General features: G+C 53.0%; 1 protein-coding gene across 3 annotated transcripts in view; it reads left to right on the top strand.

The window, feature by feature from the left end:
• MTOR (mechanistic target of rapamycin kinase) overlaps nucleotides 1-23,927 on the top strand; it is a 125,771-nt gene that overhangs the window by 88,860 nt on the left and 12,984 nt on the right. The window contains exons 32-49 of one of the 3 annotated variants that reach the window (XM_084962776.1): nucleotides 151-266; nucleotides 1,474-1,551; nucleotides 1,747-1,854; nucleotides 5,343-5,468; nucleotides 5,611-5,742; nucleotides 10,967-11,082; nucleotides 12,131-12,248; nucleotides 14,989-15,225; nucleotides 15,874-15,974; nucleotides 16,628-16,724; nucleotides 17,296-17,394; nucleotides 17,674-17,796; nucleotides 17,887-18,069; nucleotides 18,604-18,738; nucleotides 18,954-19,128; nucleotides 21,256-21,391; nucleotides 21,976-22,123; nucleotides 22,708-22,830. In XM_084962776.1, the coding sequence (XP_084818902.1) occupies nucleotides 151-266; nucleotides 1,474-1,551; nucleotides 1,747-1,854; nucleotides 5,343-5,468; nucleotides 5,611-5,742; nucleotides 10,967-11,082; nucleotides 12,131-12,248; nucleotides 14,989-15,225; nucleotides 15,874-15,974; nucleotides 16,628-16,724; nucleotides 17,296-17,394; nucleotides 17,674-17,796; nucleotides 17,887-18,069; nucleotides 18,604-18,738; nucleotides 18,954-19,128; nucleotides 21,256-21,391; nucleotides 21,976-22,123; nucleotides 22,708-22,830 (2,351 nt within the window). Of the gene's footprint in view, nucleotides 1-150; nucleotides 267-1,473; nucleotides 1,552-1,746; nucleotides 1,855-5,147; nucleotides 5,250-5,342; nucleotides 5,469-5,610; nucleotides 5,743-10,966; nucleotides 11,083-12,130; nucleotides 12,249-14,988; nucleotides 15,235-15,873; nucleotides 15,975-16,627; nucleotides 16,725-17,295; nucleotides 17,395-17,673; nucleotides 17,797-17,886; nucleotides 18,070-18,603; nucleotides 18,739-18,953; nucleotides 19,129-21,255; nucleotides 21,392-21,975; nucleotides 22,124-22,707; nucleotides 22,831-23,927 lie in introns of those variants that run through there. The other 2 variants (XM_003127584.7, XR_014807050.1) reach the window with 2 other exon arrangements.

Raw genomic sequence — 23,927 nt, 5'->3', positions numbered from 1 at the left:
TTCGTCTTACCTGAACCCCAAGCTAAGCACAGGTCTCTTTGAGCTGCTGACTTTAGCCCGCATGCTGACCGCTCTCCTGCTTTTCTCTCTCTCTCTCTGTGCGTGTGTGTGTGTGTGCATGTGTGTATGTGCGTGTGTGCGTGTGTGCAGGTCAGTGGGACAGCATGGAGGAGTACACCTGTATGATCCCTCGGGACACCCACGATGGGGCGTTTTATAGAGCCGTGCTGGCCCTGCATCAGGACCTCTTCTCCTTGGCCCAACAGGTAAAAACCTATGTGTACCCGACCATCTAACAAAGAAAAGGTAACCCCGCGAGCCCTGTCAGCTCCCAGGTGCCAGGACCGGTGTGAATAGGCTGTTGTAGCTCAGCAGCCAGTGCGTGGCTCTGTGAGCTCGTTAGACTGGCCTTGGAGCAGAAGACTCAGAATTGTGACTCCCCATACATCAGTCAGGGCCGCTTTCTTCTCTGAGAGGGACAAGTGTCTTCTGGAGGCTCGCATCTAGATGGCTTTTGGAGTGGGCTTTTGGGATAGCCTTGCCTCATCCCTACCGTCTTGCTTTCGCAGTCCTTGTAGCAGAGAGAAGCTGTCTCCCCAAAGGAGGATTCAGAGGGCCGCGGTCCCCGCTCCGCCACAGAATCAGTCCCGAGGTTCTGGCTGTGCGGGCGTGTCCCACGCTGTTACCTTCTAGGCCAGCTTGCACTTTGTTTGGAAGCCCTGTGCTAACTTGCAGACTAAAATAAGGAGGTCATCACGTCCACCTTGTCAGGCACCAGCCTGTCTTGGGCGAGGGGCTTGGCTAAGGGCCCGGAGCACGATGGGACGGGGACGTGGTTCATCAGCCTTAAGAGCTGAATGAAAAGGAAAAGCTGCGCAGGTGGGGTTTCCATCGATGAAGCAGAGCAGACAAGCTGCAGTCCCGTGGGCCCCGCGCTCTGATTTACACGACAAGAACCGAGCCCTGGGCCATTCGCATCACAGTTGCAGAGGCTGCCACTCTTGGAGTGTCCCTCTGCCAGTCTCAGAGGTGCTCCTTCATGAGGACGAGGTGCTTGAAAGCCGGAGGGGGCCAGCTGGGCCATCTGAGGGTCCGCATGGTCCGTTGTCACCAGCCTGCCTCGCGAGGGGATGAGGAAGGTGGATCCACGGCTGTCCTTGCGCCGCCGGCCCGGCCGTCATTTCTAAGCACACGTTTCCTTCCTCCGTTAACCCAGGATCTAAGGTGTTAGGCTTCTGGCTGCTATGCACCACTGTCCTTTCTGAGAAGTTCCAGAATGCTCTTCTTGAGCCTTTCAGGTCTGGGAAAAGGTTTCTCCCCTTCTTCGACGAACCTTCTCTTCCTCACTGGGATTTAAGCAGGGTGGGCAACATCTGCAGCTGCCTGTGAAGCCCGAAAGTCACTTCCCTCCCTCCCTCGCCCCTGCCCCCAGGTCCACAGCTCAATTCCAAGGCTTCTCTTTTTCTCTTCTAGTGCATCGACAAAGCCCGGGACCTGCTGGACGCCGAGCTGACTGCGATGGCAGGAGAGAGCTACAGCCGGGCCTACGGGGTGAGTGTGGGCCGCTCGCACTGGGCCGGGCCAGGCTGGAGGCGCGCTTCCAGTCTTTTTTCAGAGTGGGCTCGAGGGGACACCCAGGCTGCCGAGAGCGTGCCTGGGGACCAGAAGGAGTGATTGAAATGAAGCCTGGCTCTGGGCTTGTTCGTGCTGTGGGTATTAAGTTGGAATGTGCTTTGCTTCCATCAGGCCATGGTCTCCTGCCACATGCTCTCCGAGCTGGAGGAGGTTATCCAGTACAAACTTGTCCCCGAGCGACGAGAGATCATCCGCCAGATCTGGTGGGAGAGACTGCAGGTGAGCTCGGCAGAGCCCTGGTTAGTACCCGCCTTCCTTCCACTGCTCAGGGTACGCTTCCGGCCTCCACAGAGGCTCATCTGCATTCGAAGCAGAACATCCAAAGGCTTCTCACCCGAGCCTTCAGCTGTGCAAGATTACCGCTTTCCGAGCCACCTTTCACCCTTCTTTAGGCCTAAAAGAAAATGTCTTTAGGAGTTCCTGTTGTGGTGCAGTGGTGAACGAATCCGACTAGGAACCATGAGGTTGCGGGTTCGATCCCTGGCCTTGCTCAGTGGGTTAAGGATACGGCGTTGCCGTGAGCTGTGGTGTAGGTCACAGATGCAGCTTGGATCCCGCGTTGCTGTGGCTCTGGCGTAGGCTGGCAGCTACAGCTCCTATTAGATCCCCTAGCCTGGGAACCTCCATATGCCAAGGGAGCGGCCCTAGAAAGGCCAAAAAAAAAATTTTTTAAATAAATAAAAAAGAAAGAAAGAAAATGTCTTTAGTAAGTGACATTATGGCCAGCCAGCTGGGAATCTTGACCTCAAAAGCAGTGGTTCTCAACTTTAGCTACACAATAGAGGGACTTGGGGAGATTTTTAAAATCCAGATACCCAGGCTACTTCCCAGACCAAATAAACAAAATTTCTGGGGATAGACCCGGATCCGTATCTTTTCAGCCTGCCCAGACAGTTCCAGGATGTGGCCGATGCCGAGAACCACAGCCCTCAAGGCACTTGCTGGCCACCTGCGTCCAGCCCTTTAAGGGGGGCCGCTGGATGTTTTCATTTACCAACCCCTGCCGTTTATAGGCAGTTCCTCGGGTCACAGTCATCCCAGAGTCTCTATGCCAACTTTTTTCCCACTGAAGTTTCTCCTCATCGAGAAACTTTTCCAGATCCTTCATCAGTATTTTCATTGTACATTCTGATCATTTTAGCATGAGGAGCTGTCAATTCCAGATCTGGGAGTCAGGAGTCTTAAGTGTTCTTGGAAAGGACTGTTCTCCCGTTCCTGGAGTTGGGGGGGTTCGTTGACAATGGCTTCATTTGTCCCCCTGCTTGTCATAATCAGCCTTCTCAATTCTAAGCTGTTTCCTCTTGTTCCCACTCAATTCCAAATTCTATCCCCCGACCAGAGGTTTGTGCTTCCAGCCTTGCAGTAGGCTGTGACAGCCTTTTGACTCTAAGTTGCATTCCTATCTACAAAGTTCCAGGCACATTCCTCTGGAAAGAAACAGTGCAGGGCAAAGGATCGCCTAAGAATATAGTCGTTTATGCTCTGAAGTGAGCACATGCAGTTCCTTCCCATGTTTTATTAGCAATTCTGAAATGCCCAGTGAATGTTTTGATGGAAATTTGTCTACTGGACACCAGAAAAGAATTCCACAAGGCCAGCATTGCCCGCTGAATGGGTCCACACCCTGGTTTTTTAAGTGCTTGTAGTGGAGTGAAGATTTCCAAGTCAGGCACCTGATGGATCTCCTGCCATTCTTACACGTGGGACTTTGTCCAGATAGAGACTGGGAAGGGGGCGGATCAAAGGAGTCTCAGAACAGAAAGACCCGTGTTTGACTTTACCGTGTCCAGGATACCCTCATCATCTGAAGCCTTCGTGACTTTCCCATCCTGAGACAGCAAGGTGCTTTCTGGTTTACAGGGGCCAAACGATTTCAGCATCTGGAAAAAACTAGCAGATGATGAGAAGCCACCAAAACAATCCCTCAGTGTACTTTTTTCTGTTTTTCTAACTGTCCAAATCACCACTGTCACACTGAAGGGGATGAAAAATTACGGTCCAAGGCCTAAATACGCAGCGTTAACTTTGTGGTAGAGATTTGGCTCTTGGGGCTGGCTTGCTGTCAAAACACTCAACCCACTGCCCGCGGCTGGAAGACTGCCGTCTCAGCCGAATCGAACAACCCAGCCAGCGTCCCCTGCGGGGTGGTTTGAGAGGTCAGCCTTACTTGCATCGGGTCTTTTCTTGCTCTGGGTTCTTTATTCCGGCTCAGACTGCGTCCTGTCATGTTTAAAAGCCTGCAACCACCGTTGCTAGTCTTTTAGACTTGTCTCCATGGAGGGCTGCTTGTTTGGAAATCACTGATGGAGGGATGGATCTCAGAACCTTTCTCCCTGCTGTGTTGTCTCTGAGTCTGACTGCTCAGGAAGGTGGAGGAGGAAAGGCCCACCCTGCTCTCAACGATCTCTTGATGTAAAATTAGATTTCCGCTTTGAAAATGATTGATTCACTCTTTTTTTCTCCCGGCCTGGGATTTAAACCCACACCATAACATCCACCCAAGCTGCTGCAGGGACAATGCCAGATCCTTAATCCACTGAGCCACCAAGAAACTCCAAGTCACTCTCTTATTAATTTTTAAAAACTTACATGCATTAGCGAGTTCCTGTTGTAGCTCAGTGGTTCAAGAACCTGACATAGTGTCTTTGAGGATGCAGGTACAATCCCTGGCCTTGTTCAGTGAGCTAAGAATCCCGTGTTGCCACAAGCTACAGCATGGGCCTGCAGCTGCAGCTCCGATTCAACCCTTAGCCCGGGAATTTCCGTATGCCACACGTTGCAGCCGTAAAAAAAAAAAAAAAAAAAAAAAAAAAAAAAAATTTTGATGTGGGTGAAGGAATGAGGCCCTTCCCCTTCTGTATGCATTTTTTTTTTTTTTTCCGTCTCTCTTTTTAGGGCCGTACCCATGGTACATAGAGGTTCCCAGGCTCAGGGTTGAATCAGAGCTGTAGCCACCAGCCTACACCACAGCCACAGCAATGCCAGATCCGAGCCACGTCTGCAACCTACACCACAGTTCACAGGAATGCTGGATCCTTAACCCACTGAGCAAGGCCAGGGATCAAACCCGTGTCCTCAAGGATCCTAGTCGGGTTCGTTACCGCTGAGCCACAATGGGGACTCCAAGGTGATACTATTTTTTATCTCATCTTACAGATTAGTCACAGAGAGGTTGGATAACTTGTCCAGAGTCGCAGAGTCAGTGGCTGGGCCAGGATTCGGGCTCCAGAGTCCTTACTCTACTGCTTCTTGAATTTTGAGAAGCTCCCAAGAGGCGTTGCACTCACAATACCCTTCCATTGAGAAAGAGGAGATTCTGAAAAGGAATCTCTGGAGTTCCCGTCGTGGCGCAGTGGTTAACGAATCCGACTAGGAACCATGAGGTTGTGGGTTTGATCCCTGGCCTCGCTCAGGGGTTTAAGGATCTGGCATTGCCGTGAGCTGTGGTGTAGGTCACAGACGCAGCTCGGATCCCACGTTGCTGTGGCTCTGGCGTAGGCTAGCGGCTACAGCTCTTATTCGACCCCTAGCCTGGGAACCTCCATGTGCCGCAGGAGTGGCCCTAGAAAAGGCAAAAAGACAAAAAAAAAAAAAAAAGCTTTTAAAAAAAAAAAGGAATCTCTTGTTTCAGGGTGGGTCTCACTGCCGGGCGGGAGGGGGGGTGCCATCTCAGCGGGCCCGTCTGATGCTTGCCCTGCACATCCCAGGGCTGCCAGCGGATCGTGGAGGACTGGCAGAGGATCCTCATGGTGCGCTCGCTCGTGGTCAGCCCTCACGAGGACATGAGGACATGGCTCAAGTACGCGAGCCTGTGCGGCAAGAGCGGCAGGCTGGTGAGTGCCTCCCCCCCCCCCCCCCCACACACACACGGGTGGGCCGGGGGCTGGGCCCGAGAGGGGAGGGAGCGAGCGAGCAGTGCTCCCAGTGCTCCCGGGCCAGTTCGGTGTGGAACCCGTGTCCTCTCTTGTCTTGAAGGCTCTTGCTCACAAGACCTTGGTGCTGCTCCTGGGAGTGGATCCGTCTCGGCAGCTCGACCACCCTCTGCCCACAGGCCACCCCCAGGTGACCTACGCCTACATGAAGAACATGTGGAAGAGCGCCCGCAAGGTCCGTGCCCCACCCGGCCGGGGACCCGGCTGCCGCTCGGCCCCGGGCAGCAGCCCCCCGAGCACCATGTCGGCCGCCGCTCCCGTCGGGAGGCTGCTGGGCGCCGTTGCACAACGTGCATCCTGTGTGAGGAAATGCACGTGTACCGCTGATCAAACCGAGGGGTGTAATCCCAGCTCGAATTGTTCGCAGCTAGAATGTGCTGAAATACGGGGGAAAAGCACAATTTCTGGCGAGGGAGGGGGGTTTACCCCTAGGAGAAATACCCCGAAAAAACAGCAGATTTGTGAAAACACAGACCAGAACTTGCCAAAGACCCACTTGGTTTTTCAGACTCCTTGTCTCCCCACCTATCATCAGCTTCTAATTCAAAAGCAGCAACACCCAGAGCGTGATGCTGAAACCGGTAGGGAAAGTCATCTTGAAGCCAGGGGAGGATTCCTCTGACTTTATTTACAGACAGGTCCTTGGGAAATAGATGTGGCTTCTAGTGGAGTTTTTTTTTTTTTTTTTTTTTTTTTCCCAAACAACCTCCCCCGATGATGGTGATAGTTAGCAAAAACGCAGGCTCTCAAGGTAAAAGCAGCCCCTGCTTTGGCTCCCCCATCACCCTCCTTACAAACAGGAGGGAGTCCCAGCCCTCCCCTCCCTGCATTGTCCCCACGGTGTCCCTAAGATGGAAGAAGTGCTGAGCAGCCACTGGGGAAGCTGTGAGAAGGTAGCCGTTCTGTCTCTGCCACAGGTGTACCCAGGAGCTCCTTGGACCGTGTCTAGAAGTTGACCTCCTTTGTGGGTGGTGGACCCTGTGCCTCTGGAGGCCACCCAGGGTGGGAGCCACCACCCGCGTCCAGACACTGGGTCTTTGGGGTGATCACAAGTGGTGGCCCGGTGTCCTTCTCCAAGCGTGCGGTGTGGGGGCTGGTTTTCTTTTGTTGTTGTGGCGAGGGTGTTCTGTTTAGTCTCTGTGAGCCTCCCAGGCCAGAGCACTTCAGATTCAGAGCCTAACCTTCCTCCAGGCAAATGAGAAAAACAGAAGGTGCTGGATCTGAATATAGTCTGCTTTCCTTCCTATGCGTAGCCTCCAAATCTTTGAGTAGCTTGCCGAAGGCAGGCGGAACCAGTGTTTTGGCTCATGTCTCAACCAAGGAATGGCTTCTTTCAACATAGGGGACCACAGCCCGACTTCTCCGCAGAGTTGGCCTCTTCTTAGGAGCCCAAATTCCGGACGGAGACCATCAAACCACATGGATTAAAGATTTAGAAACCTGCTTAAAATTAAGTGCTCTGCCCAGAGCTGGAGATGCCACATAAGAGTTCAGGAGCTGCTCCAAGAAAACTGACCACTTAATAATATCTGCGCTATTGAACAAGTCACTTTACTTCTCTGACCTTTTCTTTCTTCCTGTGTCAATAAGGCTGTACTCTTGCCTTGCCTGAAGCAGATGGGAAGCAGTGGGGAAAACAGACTTTGTTGTGCAGGAAGGCATCAAGTAATAGGTGTATGTCCGGTGTTTTTCTAGAGGAGACAGTTTACAGGGTGCAGAGACAGGCTGGTTCCTTCTGTGAAAGTTCGCTCAGCTGAGAACCGCACAGGCGTCCGCATCCAGAGTTCTCTGTGCAGCGCACACTTGGGGCCTGAGAGAAGCCCCTCCTCCGAGCAGGTGGTCCTGCATCTGTAAGAGAAAAAGAATCATTTCACTTCCTGTGGACGGAGAAAAGAATTCTGTTTGTTTGTTTTGGCTGCACTTGTGGCATATGGAAGTTCTCGGGCCAGGGATTGAACCCTCACCACAGGAGTGTCTATTGTGGCTCAGCAGCAACAAACCCAACTAGTACCCATAAGGATGCAAGTTCAATCCCTGGCCTCTTTCAGGGGATTAAGTATCCAGCATTGCCATGAGCTGTGGTGTAGATTTCAGACACAGCTCGGATCCTGTGTTGCTGTGACTGGCACGGGCGGGCAGCTGCAGCTCCCATTCGACCCCTAGCGGGAGTTTCCATATGCCACATACGTGGCCCTAGAGGGAAAAAAAAAGAACCCACACCATAGCAGTGACAATGCTAGATCCTTAACCAGCTGTGCCACAAGGAAACTCCAAGAAAAGAATGTTTGGTTTTTTTTGATGGGTTTTGTCTTTTTTTTTTTTTTTTTTTTTTTTTGCTTTTTAGGCCCGTACCTACAGCATATGGAGTTTCCCAGTCTAGGGGTCAAATTGGAGCTGTAGCTGCTGGCCTGCACCACAGCCACAGCAACACCAGATCCATAACCCACTGAGCAAGGTCAGGGATCAAACCCAAGTCCTCGCAGATCTAGTTAGGTTCATTTCCACAAAGCCATGACAGGAACTCCAGAATTTTTGTTTGTTTGTTTGTTTTGTCTTTTTGCCTTTTCTAGGGCCGCTCCCGCGGCATATGGAGATTCCCAGGCTAGGGGTCTAATAGGAGCCGTAGCCACCGGCCTACACCAGAGCCACAGCAACGCGGGATCCGAGCCGTCTGCAACCTACACCACAGCAACGCCGGATCCAACGCCAGATCCTTAACCCACTGAGCAAGGCAACCTCATGGTTCCTAGTCGGATCCGTCAACCGCTGAGCCACAACGGGAACTCCCAGAATGTTTTTTTTTAAGTAGGACATTTTCAGTCACTTAAACACAAGTTGCCTCCATGCCCCAGAGCAGAAGGATATTAGAGTCCCCCATGCCGAATAAAGGGACTAAACCTCATACTGGGCTCCAAACCCAAACTAACACTCAGCCTAGGAGTTCCCATTGTGGCTCAGTGGAAATGAATCTGAATAGTCAGCATGAGGACACAGGTTCGATCCTTGGCCTCTCTCAGTGGGTCGAGGATCTGGCATTGCTGTGGCTGTGGTATAGGCCAGCACTATAGCTCTGATTTGACCCCTATCCTGGGCACCTCCATATGCCGCAGGTGCGGCCCTAAAAAGACAAAAAAACAAAACAAAACCCAGCCTACCCAGTCTTGGCAGTTTATTTTTTGTTCAGTGTCTAATTGAGTCTCCTGAAGAGGGTGTAAACTCTGGTCTGGACTGTCAGTGACACAGCCCATGGGCTCTGAAAAGCACCTGGTGTCCGGATGCCTCGCTGGGTCTCACCAGCTTGCTGAACACGCTCACCACACGGAGTCGTTACCCACCTTTCTCATGGTTAATCGTTTTAGGACTCCTTCCGTATTCTTTTTTCTCTTCTTAATCAGATTTGAGTCTGGTCAGTGCAGTTCCCATAGAAGAAAAGCTAAAAGAGTCCTTATCCCGTCCCAGGTGCGAGAGCTAATGTAGCTCGTCTTTCAAAGTCAGGGGCGAGGAGTAGAGCTCGGAGGGCCGACGCCTGAGAGAGATAGGTATCCCGTCAACAGTTAGAACCTCTGTGGGACTGCCCTGTCCTCACACAGGGATTAGGTGCTGGTAAATTGCCCGTTCCATCGTTCTGCCTCTGATTAAGCCCTTGCTTGATGCCACTTAATTAATTCCTTACATATTAAAAGTATCTGGGAGTTCCCTAGTGGCCTATAGGTTAAGGACTAGATGTTGTCACCACTGTGGCTCAGGTTCGATACTTAACCTGGGAACTTCAGCATACTTCAGGTTCAGCCAAAAAGGAAAAAAAAAAATGTCGGATTCAGTCCTTCACCTGGGAACTTCTATATGCCATCGGTGAGGCCATTTAAAAAAAAAAGCGTCCGAGGTTAGTCCTGGCCCCCAAGCCAAGGAGTTTCATTTTCCTTCAGGGCTGTCATCACTGTCATGTTTCTAATTAAAAGAAAACAATTAAATGAAGTTCACTTGTGGCGCAGTGGGTTAGGGATCCAGCATTGTCACTGCACCAGCTCAGGTTGCTGCTGTGGCACGTTTACTCTCTGGCCCAGGAACTTCTGCATGCCATGGGTGCAGCCAAAAAAAAAAAAAAAATAGAAATAGCATAGTGTAAAGAGATATAACTGCTTAATGATGCTCTGAAGATTTTGCTCCTAAGCCACCTTATTCAACTAAATGTTTGCTTGGCTGGTATTTCTCCCCATTCCCCTTGGGTGTGCAAGGAGCCTCACCATGTCTCTGTGTTCTTATTTGGGTTTTTTAATTTTTTTTATTAATTTTTACATTTTTCTCTATTTTATGGCTGATTTAAAACTATTAATTTCTAACACAGGGCAAAGTGATTCAGCTATACATATATATATATATATATATATATATATATATATATATTCTTTTTCATATTCTTTTCCATTATGGTTTATGCCAGAATCAGATTTTTTTTTTTTTTTTTTGTCTTTTTGCCATTTCTTGAGCCGCTCCCACAGCATATGGAGGGTCCCAGGCTAGGGGTCTAATCTGAGCTGTAGCCACTGGCCTACACCAGAGCCACAGCCGCTCTGGATCTGAACCGTGTCTGCAAGCTACACCACAGCTCACGGCAACACCAGATCCTTAACCCACTGAGCAAGGCCAGAGATCAAACCCGCAACCTCATGGTTCCTAGTCGGATTCGTTAACCACTGCACCACGACGGGAACTCCTCTTTTTTTCCTTTTTAAGGCCTCATCTGCAGCATATGGAAGTTCCCAGGCTAGGGGCTGAATCAGAGCCGCAGCTGCCGGCTTATGCCAGAGCCACAGCAACACTGAATCCAAGCCACATCTGTGACCTTTCCGGCAGTTTACAGCAATGCAAGATCCTTCACCCACTGAGCAAGACCAGGGATCAAACCCGCGTCTTCACAGACACTGTGTCAGGTTCTTCACCTGCTACGCCACAACAGGAACTCTATCAAATTTTTTAAAACTGCCCCAGGTACCACGGTGTTTTAAACAAACACTGTAGTTTTGCTAGCCTGAAACAATTCCCCATGAGCCCGATTCCCCTAGGACAGTATGTGGACAGTGAAGTAAGCAGTTGTTTCAGTTTGCTTCATATGAATTGTTGTTTGAGGTAGTCGGGCAAGTAGCTTTTCTAAGGCTTATGAACTAGTAATCACTGTTGGCCAAGAAGAGCTAAGACTTGAGGTGAAAGAATAAAGAATCTTCCTGCAAAGCCCAGCCATCTCTCACCATCATGTGCTGGTCCTCTGTCACACAGGGTCCTCACCCTGTGTTTTAGGGTGTTGTGTTGGGAAGGGGGTTGGCCTATGGACAACGGTTCTTTTCCTCCCCCGCAGTTAGGCCAAATGTCAAGTGGCTCCCTGTGCTTTTGTCCTGCTGCAGATCGATGCCTTCCAGCACATGCAGCACTTTGTTCAGACCATGCAGCAGCAAGCCCAACGCGCCATCGCCACTGAGGACCAGCAGCACAAGCAGGAACTGCACAAGCTCATGGCCCGGTGAGCTTCCCACGCCCAGGGCTGTCGCGCTGCAGCCCTGCCAGAGAGCATCCAAGGCTCCCTGGGCAACGGGTTGCTAAGGTCTCTCTCTGCTTTTCCGGTGGGGGTCCCAGGCAGCTGTCAAATCCTGCTGCTCCAGAGTCTCTGCCACTGATTCTCCCAGGATCCCACAGCCCTAGAGCACCCCTGTGCTCTTCTCCTCGTATCTGGCATTAGAGGTAGACTTCTGGTTTTCACATGCCAGATATGCACCTAATTTAATGTGTAACTTTAGATAAGGTTACCTAATCCCTGTGTGCCTCAGTTTCCTCGTTATATAAAAAGGGGATAGTGAGAATTCTTTTCCCTGGAGTAGTGTAAGATGGCTTAAGGATTAGTAGAAAGAATACATCAGGCCTTTAGAGCAGTACCTGGAATAAAGTAGCAGTCGGTAAATGGTAGGTGTTAATTTTATCCTATAAGGAATGGGGGAAAAGGGAAAAGTCAGGGAGAAGCTATAGGGCAATCAATAAGAAAGATTACTCTCAGAGTTCCTGCTGTGGCATGGTGGGTTAAGGATGCCTTGTTATCTCTGGCGGTGTGAGTTTGATCCCCGGCCGGATGCAGTGGGTTAAGGATCCAGCATTGCTGCAGCTGTGGCGTAGGTCACAGATGCAGCTCAGATTTGATCTCTGGCCCTGGAACTTCTGTATCCCATCGGTGCAGCAAAAAAGAAAAAAAGAAAAAGAAAAATTACTCTTAATAGCTACCACTCACCAAAATGAATCTGGAGGAGACAGGTCCATACAGATCCCCCTGTCCCAGGTACCCAGTTGGTGGCAGCATTGAATGACAGAGGGCTTTTGCCTTAAACATTTCTCCCCAAAGCCTGTCTCCCCCGTGGCTGAGAATTCTGGGGTTCCCTCAATTGATTCCTGAGAGAAGGCGTAGGTATCAGCAACGCTGGCTTTTGTGCTCCCCTGACATAATTCCTTATTCTCCTGGGGCGGGGTGGCGGGGGGCTCTTCTGAGGAAGGAGCAACATGGGGGCTTGTTTCTCTGTTTCCAGATGTTTCCTGAAACTTGGAGAGTGGCAGCTGAACCTTCAGGGGATCAACGAGAGCACGATCCCTAAAGTCCTGCAGTACTACAGCGCCGCCACGGAGCACGACCGTAGCTGGTACAAGGTAACCCAGAGGTGGAGCCGGCTGCGCTCCCGCCCCAGACACGAAGCCCCCTCAAAGCCCAGCACCTGCCAGCCTGCCTGTGCGCCCCGTGCGCTCGGGCTTTGCCGCGAAGCCGCGGGGCACTGGTCTGATACCGAGAATTTGCGTCTTTGAGTGGCCAGAGCCAGTGTGTCAGAGGCCCCTTCCAAGTCTGATGGGCGCAGAAAGATGGATAGACTCTTGAGGAGGGCTCATTACCCCTGCGTGGGCGCCGGCCTGGGGCTGCTGTTCTCTTGTAGACTCTTAGCCGATTGTTTTCCTGGAGCATCTGGACACCCGGTGAGGCTCTGAAACATCTTCCCTCGGGTCGTCTGTTCCTTCCCAGCTCCCTTCTGATTTCCATCCCTGCCTGCTCCTCATCTGAGAGCTGAACTCTCTGTTTTCATTGGAAAGCTCTGGGTAACATCCTGTTAGGTCGCAGGAAATCTCTCAGGAAGATACACAGAACTGGAAAATGTACGAAGAGGTGACTGGCTGCTAGAGGGTGGTGCTTGGAAGTATGCATCTGTGGTGAAAGCATCTCCTTTTCATTTTTTCTATCGGGGGGCCTCCTGTTAGTTCATAGCTGCTCAGTATGGCGGGTGTCATCCATCCCTCTGGGATCAAAACCTGCATCTGCAGGCCCCAAAAGCATCTGCAGTCACATGCCTACCCTGGCTTCAGCGTGCTTCAGTCCACCGCAAAAATGCTCATCTTGTGAAAGCAGCAATAGTTAGCCTCTCTTCGAACAGCTCCCGTCCAGGGCTGGGAGGCTGTGTCCAGTGAACCCTTGCTTAGTGGGAACTTTTCTGGTTAGAACTATCTCCTAACCAGATCCCTTCTCTTCATTCAGCTTTTCAGAAGGAAACAAAACAAGAAAACACCGGCTCCAGAAATTTTAGTTTTCGTTTTCCCCAGCACGGGCCCTGTTGGGTTTCTGCTGCCTTCCTCCCATCAGTGGTGTGCTGCAGCCCCGAGCGCGGGCCGGGGCCCTTTCTGTGTGGTTCCCCGTGACCCAGCTCAGTGCCTGGCACACAGTACACATGCAAGAGGTACTTGTTAAATAAATAAAGGTAGGGGGAGTTACCACCGTGGCGCAACCAGATCGTTGGCGTCTCTAGAGCACCGGATGAGGGTTGGCTCCCTGTCCCTGCGCAGTGGGTTAAGGAGCTGGCATTACCGCAATTGCCAGCATAGGTCACAACTGTGGCTCAAATCCGATCCCTGGCCCAGGAACTCCACATGCCACAGGGCAGCCAATAAAGGAAGAAATATATATACATGGGAAAACCAAACCGCGGTCGTTGTGGAATTCTTATTTACCAAATAGAGGTCACTTACGATCACTCTGCTTAGGTGGGAAATGAACAGTCCTATGTTAAAGAAAGATTTTTAGCAAGGGACACTAAGGAATTTACTGATGATGCAGAAAGTCCAGCTGTGAGTGGCCTATTTAATGTCTTACTCTCACTGCAAACTTATAAGGTCCCAAATCTGACTCTTCCTCGTGCCCTGTACACCAGGCAGTGCTGTGCCACAGCGTCCCTGCAGCTCAGAACCTCAGAGCTGCGATCCGAGTTAGCCCCAAAGGCTTCTTGCAGCAATCGGTCACTGAGCGCTGGCTCTCTGACAGGCCCCGGCCAGGAGCAAGGGACCCACAGTGACCGAGACCCAACCCTCCCTGGTGGTTCTGTGCCCCCAGCCAGTCCCTGTCCAGCTGTCATCTGGCCTGGTTAAGACCTTCACCCTCTCTCCCTGTACCTCTGTTCGAATCATCTGTTTTATATCAGCTGCCAAAGGAATCTTTCTTATTTATTTATTTATGCTTTTTAGGGCCGCACCGTGGCATATGGAGGTTCCCAGGCTAGGAGTTGAATCAGAGCTACAGTTGCCAACCTGTGCCACAGCCACAGCAACAGCAGATCCCAACCGCATCTGTGACCTACACCACAGCTCACAGCAACTCCAGATCCTTAACCCACTGAGCAAGGCCAGGGATCGAAGCCGCTACCTCATGGTTCCTAGTCGGATTCATTTCTGCTGCGCCATGATGGGAACTCCCAGCCACCAAAGGAGTCTTTCAAAGCCAGCTTCAAACCCATCTGAAAAAGCTCTGCTTCCTACAGAATGAAGTGGCACCTCCTTGGCCTCACGTGCCAGCCCGTCCCTGCTCTGAGGCTACCGCTTTGCTAGGCTTGCCCTTCCCTGCTCTTGGGGACCCTGTACCCTAAGCTTCAGTCACACCTGACTGTTCCCTGTGCTTGCCCACCCAGCACTCGGTCCCTGCTCTTCCTCTGCCGGGACACCCTCACTGCTGCCCTCCCTCTTCCCCCACCCCTGCCCACGGAAGGTTGCTCAGGCCCCCCCATCCCTCCTCCCTGTGACGCTTTCCCAGCCCCTGTCCCCTACTCGATTAGAAGGTCCCTGAGGCCAGGACCGTCACCTGCTCCTCTTCATGAGCTCCTGCCCCATGGCACCCACCACAGACCTGATCGAATCAATGCCCCACCAAATGAGTGAATCGCACTGGGTTTGGTAAAATGGCCCGTTCTCAAGGGTGCCATGGAAGCAAAGATTTGCTCTACTGACCGCTGAGAAGACAGGGCAGTCTGTGATCTTCCTCAGCTTTGGCCTGATGCTCAAGGCCCTTGATGCCCAGGGCTCCTTCCTGCCCCTACTATGGCCACAACTGCGCTGTCTGTCCTCTCGCCCCTGCCCCCAGGCCTGGCACGCGTGGGCAGTGATGAACTTCGAAGCTGTGCTCCATTACAAACATCAGAACCAAGCCCGCGACGAGAAGAAGAAGCTGCGCCACGCCAGCGGGGCCAACATCACTAACGCAGCCACCGCAGCCACCACAGCGGCCACCGCCACGGCCACCAGCACCGAGGGCAGCAACAGCGAGAGCGAGGCCGAGAGCACTGAGAACAGCCCCACCCCGTCTCCTCTGCAGAAGAAGGTCACTGAGGTACCCTCCCTTCCTCCTCCATGAGGGCCTGAGCCAGGCAGCAGGCGCTCTGCGGATGGAGCCCTCATGGGCTTATAGGAGCCCGGGCTCTGCCCGGATGAAGCTCGGAGACATGGCTCAGCCACCGTCCAGCACTGCGTGAGACGGTGCTTCTGTGCATACACTTGCCTTTGGGGAGCTGGTGGAGGCCGCGCTGAAAAACGAGGTCTTTGTCAGGCTTCCCACATGCGCAAACCCCTCCCCTGGTTCCTGCACGCGTGGGCCGGCTCTACACATCCGCAGGCTGCTCGGCGCACGGAGCCTGGCCGAGTCTGTCCTCTGTCTTTTTCTCTCCCCTTCCACCTGCCTGCGGGCTGTCAAGCCCTGAGATCAGCATGTTCAGGGCTTTCGCCCCACCTCCTCTGCCACCCTGTTCCGGAAGCCACCCTTAGCCCGAGATGCTAACAGTTACAGCACCATTGCCATTTACTGGGTGCTTGCTGAGTGCCAGGTGCTCAGCTGAGGGCTTTTTGTCCATAAAACTAGTTTAATCTGCATACCCACCCATTGAGCTGAGTACTGCTTAGTATGCCGTCACACCCATTTCACAGACGAGAAAGCCGAGGCAAGAGTGTCACTAACACGTCCGTGTTCCAACAGGATTTGTCCAAAACCCTCTTGATGTACACCGTCCCTGCTGTCCAGGGCTTCTTCCGTTCCATCTCTTTGTCACGAGGCAACAACCTCCAGGACACACTCAGGTACCAGCGAGGGGAGGGAGAGCCTGGTGGGCCTTGCAGACGGCAGGGCGCAGAAGCCACGTGGGTCCTCTTGCCCTCCCCATCCTGATGAGTGAGTCCCGGTGCAGCAGCTGACCAGGCTCCACGCGTGAGGGAGGAGAAGGGGCCCGAGGACTCTGCCGTGTGGCTTGTTATGAAGGAAGGGAAACCAGCTATTGCCCACAGTAGTGCTGAAATCCCTTCAGCTTTTAGAGGCAACTCTGGCACAGACCAGCCAGCCCAGGGGCTCTGGGTGACGTGCCCGCCTGCGTTTGGGGATCTCCACTGGCTAAGTGCCAGGTTTCAGGTTGCTGCTGTGCTGTAGGAGGCCCTTTCTACGCATGCAGCCACTCTCCACGGGCGCACCTGTTAGGGTTACGAGCTAAGACCACGGGGTGCCTCTCTGCTCGCTGAAACGCAGTAACCATTCACTTGGGACAGTCGTCCTGTCTCCGGTCCAGCGCTGCCCGCCAGGCACACACCTGCTCCCAGGTGGTCCCGAGACCAGATACACGGGGGAGCCACCCATTTGGGAGCCTACTGGTTCTCTTCTCCAGAGTCTTAACAATGAAAAAAAAAAACAGACAAAACCTCGTGAGTGAAATGGTCTGGACTTTCTCTTTTTTATTTTCCAGAGTCCTCACCTTATGGTTTGATTATGGGCACTGGCCGGATGTAAACGAAGCCTTAGTGGAAGGGGTGAAAGCGATCCAGATTGATACCTGGTTACAGGTGAGGCCACTTGGTCACAGGTGAGGATGGGTCAGCTCTCGCTCCTTAGTTGTCTGCTCCTGGACTCACGCGCTGTTGGGAGTAGGAGGGAAGCATGCGCTGTGCGGTGGGGAGGAAGGAGGGGTCGGTCCCAGCTCAGGACTCTCTTTCTTCAGTTCCTTTTATTTTATTTTTATTTTTTGGTCTTTTTAGGGCTGCACTCGTGGCATATGGAAGTTCCCAGGCTAGGGGCCCAGTCGAAGCTGTAGCTGCTGGCCTACACCACAGCCACAGCCAACGCAGGATCCGAGCCAAGTCTGTGACCTATACCACAGCTCTCGGCAACACCGGATCGTTAACCCACTGAGCAAGGCCAGGGATCAAACCCACGTCCTCATGGATACTAGTTGGGTTCCTAATCCCTGAGCTGCAACAGGAACTCCTTCAGTTCGTTTTAGAGAACTGAAAAGAATGAACCATTTCCAACCCCAACAGTATCGACCAAACAAGTTATAAGAGCTTTTGGTTGCTCAGAAGAATAACTGGAGTTGTCTCCCGTCTCATGCGCTACATACTGTTTTTCTGAATACAGGTCATACCTCAGCTCATTGCAAGAATCGATACGCCCAGGCCCTTGGTGGGGCGTCTCATTCACCAGCTTCTCACAGACATCGGTCGGTACCACCCCCAGGTACGTGGAGACCCTGGGCAGTTTCCCCTCGAACAGTTGCCCTTGGATTTGGTGGGCAGCCTTTCCTAAAGCTGCTCCAGAGACATGACTGTCCCACTGGCGGGCTCAGGGACCCAGGGCCTTCTGAAAAAGAGGGCTCCCCCCAAGACGGTGTGGCCCCCGCCTAGACGCAGATGAGTGTCCGGGTCAGGCTCACCGTTTCTCCTGGCATCCTCCGGAAAGATGGCGGGGGCCCCCTTTCCCATGCATTTGCCAGCGTTCCTTCTGTGCTTGCTCCAGGCCCTCATCTACCCCCTGACGGTGGCGTCTAAGTCCACCACCACCGCCCGGCACAACGCGGCCAACAAGATCCTGAAGAACATGTGTGAGCACAGCAACACCCTGGTGCAGCAGGCCATGATGGTGAGTGGGCCTCGCCACCAGCGCGCACCTGCTCGTCTCCCAGCCGGGCCCTTCCCGGGGCTCACCCCAGCTCTTGCCCTGTCTGCCCAGGTGAGCGAGGAGCTGATCCGAGTGGCCATCCTCTGGCACGAGATGTGGCACGAAGGCCTGGAAGAGGCGTCTCGCTTGTACTTCGGGGAGAGGAACGTGAAAGGCATGTTCGAGGTGCTGGAGCCCCTGCACGCCATGATGGAGCGGGGACCCCAGACCCTGAAGGAGACCTCCTTTAACCAGGTGCGGGCCGGAGCCTCCGCCCTCAGGACCCCAACACCTTTTTTGGGTTTTGTTGTTTGGGGTTTGTTTTGCGGGGCCGCCCCAAGGAAATGGAGTCCCCTGGCCAGGGATCAGATCTGAGCCGCCCATGCGGCAACGCCAGATGCCAGCGCTCCCGGGATGCCGCCCAACCCTCTGCACCACAGCGGGAGCTCTAGGATCCCAGAACCTTTAGCAGACTCCTCTCCCCGTAACCTTTCTGCTCCCTAGAATAACGTGTTCTGATGCATACGACACCAGGAATGTAATTGTCACTGGGTTACAAGAGTCCTCCCAAAACTGTAACTCCCGGGGTCGTCTTGTCTCTTCCAACCTTACTTTACCTGAGCGGTTGCAGGGTTGAATGCTGCAGAGCTCCCCCTGCCGAGCCCCCCCCGGGCCAGCGGCTTTGGCCTGGCGCGCTCCTGAGGGGTGCTGCGGTCTGCCTGGGGAGTCGGCCTGCGGCTTGGTCAACACACATGACAGCGTGTGACTTTCCCCTGTGCTCACTCTCAGGCATACGGTCGAGACTTAATGGAGGCCCAGGAGTGGTGCAGGAAGTACATGAAATCCGGGAATGTCAAGGACCTCACCCAGGCCTGGGACCTCTATTACCACGTGTTCAGGCGCATCTCGAAGCAGCTGCCGCAGGTAGGGTCTTCCAGTCCCGGCAGAGTCGACTGTTGTTCCAGTGCTTTGTCTTTGACTGCCTGTGGACACTCTGACTAAGCCCCCAGCCCCGGGTCCCTCCTCTGCTTGCAGGCTTTGGGACCAGTCATTGCTATTAGCAATCCATTAAAAAGACTTCAGTGGCATTTAAATTCCTCCCTGGCGGCAGAAGACTGAACCCTGTGGTTTATTCACAGCTCACATCCCTAGAGCTGCAGTATGTTTCCCCCAAACTCCTGATGTGCCGGGACCTTGAATTGGCTGTGCCAGGAACCTATGACCCCAACCAGCCCATCATTCGCATTCAGTCCATAGCGCCGTCTCTGCAGGTCATCACGTCCAAGCAGAGGCCCCGGAAGCTGACACTTATGGGTAAGGACCCTGTGCAGCCTGGCCCCTGCCTCTGCCCAGCTTGGCTGAACCCCTCCCCCTTCTGACACAACCGAGTGCTGTCCACACTGCTGACCTGTGAGCGGCTCCATCTCTCCAGTTTATCAGAGACGAGGACAAGTAGGGTGTCTCCCTGTAACATCCTCCTCAGGACCCCTAGCTCGTTCACGCAGTTGTGCTTATTTAAGTGAAACGTGGAGTTCCCATCGTGGCGCAGCGGAAACAAATCCGACTAGGAACCCTGAGGTTGTGGGTTCGATCCCTGGCCTCACTCAGTGGGTTAAGGATCCGGCATTGCCGTGAGCTGTGGTGTAGGTCACAGACGTGGCTCAGATCCTGTGTTGCTGTGGCTCTGGCGTAGGCCGGCAGCTACAGCGTCGATTCGACCTCTAGCCTGGGAACCTCCATATACCGCGGGAGCGGCCCTAAAAAGAAAAAAAAAAGTGAAGCCTAACAGCCCTCCCCAGGTAGGTCGAAGGGAGTTGTACAGGCCTGCGAGGTGGAGACCTGGTCATGTGGCAGCTGTCGGGGACTGACGAGGTCAAGAAAGAGGCCCCAGATGCGAGCACAGCAGGCAACAGGCAACGTCGAAGGAAGGGCGTGAGCTCTTGAGCGCCTTGTTCAGTCTCACGCTGTCTCTTTGTGGGAAGCGGTTGTGTAAAGTGAACAGACTGATGGAGAAATCGGTTCCAGGTAGTTTCATGCTCTGCTGGCCCTCTGCCGCCTCTCCCCTTTCACAGTGCTCAGGGGTGGGGTTTTTTGTGGGTTTTTTGGCCCCATCCACAGTGTGTGGAAGTTCCCAGGCCAGGAATCAAACCCATGCCACAGCAGTGACCTGTGCTGCTGCAGGAACAACACTGGCCCCTTAACTCACTGGGCCACAAGGCAGCTCCAATGCTCAGGTTTTTTGTTTGTTTTTTCTTTCTTTTCTAGGGCCACACCTGCAGTATATGGAGGTTCCCAGGCTAGGGGTCTAATCGGAGCCTCTGGCCTACGCTACAGCCAGATCCAAGATCCGACACAACGTGAGATCAGAGCCGCATCTGTGACCTACACCACAGCTCACGCCATAGCAGCAGCAAGGCTAGAGCCAAGCCGTGTCTGCAGCCTATACCACAGCTCACAGCAACGCCAGATCCTTAACCCACTGAGCGACGCCAGGGATTGAACCCGCAACCTCATGGTTCCTAGTCAGATTCGTTAACCACTGAGCCACGACGGGAGCTCCAGTGCTCAGGTTTTTTAAACAGAGTGATTAGTCGCCAGCACCAGTGAATGGTGGTCCACAGGTGATCGCCTGTCTGTGGGCTGATGTCTTCTGATACTAAAACCTGTGCTGCTCAGCTTTCAGCAGTGTTTACTTAGAGACTTGAAGGAGTTCCCATTGTGGCTCAGTGAAAACCCGACAGGTATCCATGAGGATGTGGGTTCGATCCCTGGCCTCCCTCAGTGGGTCAGGGATCTGGCGTGGCTGTGGCGTAGGCCAGCAGCTGTAGCTCTGATTGGACCCCTAGCCTGGGAACCTCCATAGGCCAAGAGTGCAGCCCTAAAAAAACGAAAAAATAGAGAGAGAGACCTTAATGAAGAAACTGTTTTCCAAGATGTGAGCTGAGTTAGGGGCGCTCCCCTGCAGACCCGAGAGGGCAAGGAGCCATCCCAGGCTGTAACCTGGAAAGAGAGGCTGTGCCCTGGAAGCTGCAGCTCAGACAGAGGGAGCAAGCAACTCAGAACCGCAGCCCACCAGTCATCAGGGGCCAGCACCCTGACCTCTCCCTCCTCCCACCCTCTGACCGCCTGCTGGTGCCCCCCTTGGCCAAGCCCACCAGGGAGCCCAGGGGATGTGGCCACTAGGGGTCAGGCTTCGCAGGTCAGAAGAGGGCAGACGCTATTTTATTTTATTTTACGTTTTTTTTAATTTAATTTGAACATCTCATTGAGCTTCATAAGGAGGGCCATCCTTTTCATCCGTTCTGGGGAGGTTTCTTCTGTTCGCAAGGAACGCACAGCGGGGCGAGGTATGAGTGGGCTCTGGTGAGTACCGTGGTGGCCCACCAGCGAGTGAGACGGAGCCCCTGTGGCCCTCAGTGACTATCCCCCCATCCCTCACAGGCAGCAACGGCCACGAGTTCGTCTTCCTCCTGAAGGGCCATGAAGACCTGCGGCAGGACGAGCGCGTCATGCAGCTCTTCGGCCTGGTCAACACCCTTTTGGCCAACGACCCAACGTCTCTCCGCAAGAACCTCAGGTATTCAGGGGGCCGTGAAAACGGCACGGATTTAAGAAATGTTTTCGTTACTTCTCACACCCCTTCAGTCGTCAGGTACTTTGACCAAAAACGTTATAAAATGAGGTCCCTGACAGGAAGTCAAAAGAGCCAAGGTGTCAAAGAGAAGAGTTCTCCTGGTTTTAAGGGCCTCTCGTGGGAAAAGCCTATACTGACCTGCACAGGATCCAGAAAGCAACACCTCGTGGCCGTTAGATGGGAGATCCCCAAATCCGATGTGTTGGAGCTGCTGTGGGCTGACAGCCGGCCCGCCCTTCCAACCCCGGTCCGCTGTGACTCCTCTTTCTCTTAGAAATGAACAGCCCATGGGGAGGTCATTCCCTCGAAGCCGCGAGTTTGCTAGGCAGGTGGGGAGGACCGATGGGGCCTTCACGCCATCAGCACCCTGGCTCTGGGAGGCTCGGTCCTCTGCAGAAACCGCCCCCCCCAAACACCTCACAACAGCCTGTGCCGGCAAGTTCATTAAAAGCAGTTTGCATGAGCCCGAGGGGATCAGAGGCCTGCTCTGTTTTCTGTTCCTTGACCCTGCCTTCCTGTGGGTCCAGCATCCAGAGGTACGCCGTCATCCCCTTATCCACCAACTCGGGCCTCATCGGCTGGGTCCCCCACTGTGACACACTGCACGCCCTCATCCGGGACTACAGGGAGAAGAAGAAGATCCTTCTCAACATCGAGCATCGCATCATGCTGCGGGTATGTGCCGAGGCTGCCAGACCAGCCTCGAGTGTCTCGGAGGCAGAACTCCCAAGCTGGGGAAGCTGCACAGAGCGGCTTTGTTCATTCTTCTGCACGTGTCCGTCACGGAAAAGTATTAGAGGGAATTAGCTGTTGATGAAGCATTAATGATGTGAGTCCTAAAGCAGACAACCTTCTCTAAGGAACAGAAGGCCCCTAAATCCCAGAAATCAGGTTCCCATCACCCTGCGTGAGACTGGGCAGTATTAGGGGCCAGGCCGCATGTGCGTACCAAATCCGAGTGTGCACAGAGCCCGGGCCGTGTGGGGAAACAGTGTGTAGCAGATGTGTAATAATAAGAAGGAGAATCGCCTGTTCCCCAGACCGTGACCCCTCCTCGGCTTGTGCCGAGGCCGGGCCTCCTCTGTCAGTCTTGGGCCCTGGCGCTTGGTTAGAGTGGCCACTGCTCTGCCTCATTGCCCTCCTTTTGGCTGCGGCGGCAAAACTAGAACCCAGCTCTGCCTGGCCCCGGAGCCTCGTTTCTTCCCGGGTGGAAGCTGCCTGCCTCCAGCCGTGCTCTCAGGCAGTTTTGTCCCATGCAGATGGCTCCGGACTACGACCACCTGACCCTGATGCAGAAGGTCGAGGTGTTCGAGCACGCCGTCAACAACACCGCCGGCGATGACCTGGCCAAGCTGCTGTGGCTGAAAAGCCCCAGCTCCGAGGTACAGCAGCCCCGCCCTTGGCGCACCCGCTGTGCCGGGAATGGCTTTCTCATGTGTTCCTGCCAGCCGGTGGACGAGCCTTCGGGACGAGTAGCTGTCGATAATGGGCCGTCTGTGTAACAGACATCGAGCGGGCAAGCCTTGCCATCCAGCAGAAGTAGCCCCGTAGTTTAATGTTACTTGCAGTAGTATTTGAGCTCATTATATAGTAAAGCTAGTAAACCTTTTTCATATGTGTTACACATTTTCTATGTATTTGGTTTTTCAGTTTTGTTAATAGTATATTTCTTGGTTTGGAATTTTTTGGTTTTGTTTTTGTCTTTTGGCTGCCCCACAGCATATGGAGTTCCCAGGGCGGAGATCAGATCCAAGCCACAGTTTGAACCTAAGCAGAAGCTGTGGCAACGCCAGAGCAATAAGGTGTCGTGCCCGGTCAGGGATCGAACTCCTCGTTTTGTTTCTGATGTACATTTTTAAATACCAGAAGTGAATAGATTTTTAATCCTTTAGAGTTTCTTCTGTTGGCTTTATATTTAGAAAGGCTCTCTCTACCTCAGGATTACATTATCTTGTTACCTATATTTTCTTATACTAGTTATAAGGTTTGTTTTTACATTTAAATCCTTAACCCGATGTGGAATTTTTTTGCTATTGTTGTTGTTGTCTTTTTAGGGCTGTACCCATGGCATACAGAGGTTTCCAGGCTAGGGGTAAAATCAGAGCTGTAGCTGCTGGCCTACACTCCAGCCACAGCAACATGGGATCTGAGCTGCATCTGCGACCTATACCACAGCTCACAGCAACACCAGATCCTTAACCCACTGAGTGCAAGGCCAGGGATCAAACCCACAACCTCATGAATGCCGGTTGGGTTCGCTCACTGCTGATCCACAACAGGAACTCCAATATGAGTCTTTTCTTAATGGCTAGTTTCATATATCCAGATAGTTTTCCCAGATAAGTTTTGGGATTATTTTGTCAAGGTCTTGAAAAAAAGTGCCACTGAGTTTTTATTGAAATTACATTAAATGTAATTTAAATAATCTGGGAGGACGACATTTCAGCCTTTTTTTTTTTTTTTTTTTTTTTTTTTTTTT

The sequence above is a fragment of the Sus scrofa genome, chromosome 6 (genome assembly GCF_054392235.1).
Source record: "Sus scrofa isolate SSC_HxYL_T2T_F1_AM1 chromosome 6, Sscrofa_HxYL_maternal_Yorkshire_Landrace_v2.0, whole genome shotgun sequence".
Classification (NCBI taxonomy): domain Eukaryota; kingdom Metazoa; phylum Chordata; class Mammalia; order Artiodactyla; family Suidae; genus Sus; species Sus scrofa.
Note: the sequence above shows the minus strand (reverse complement) of the source record. Positions and strands in the feature narration are given on the sequence as shown.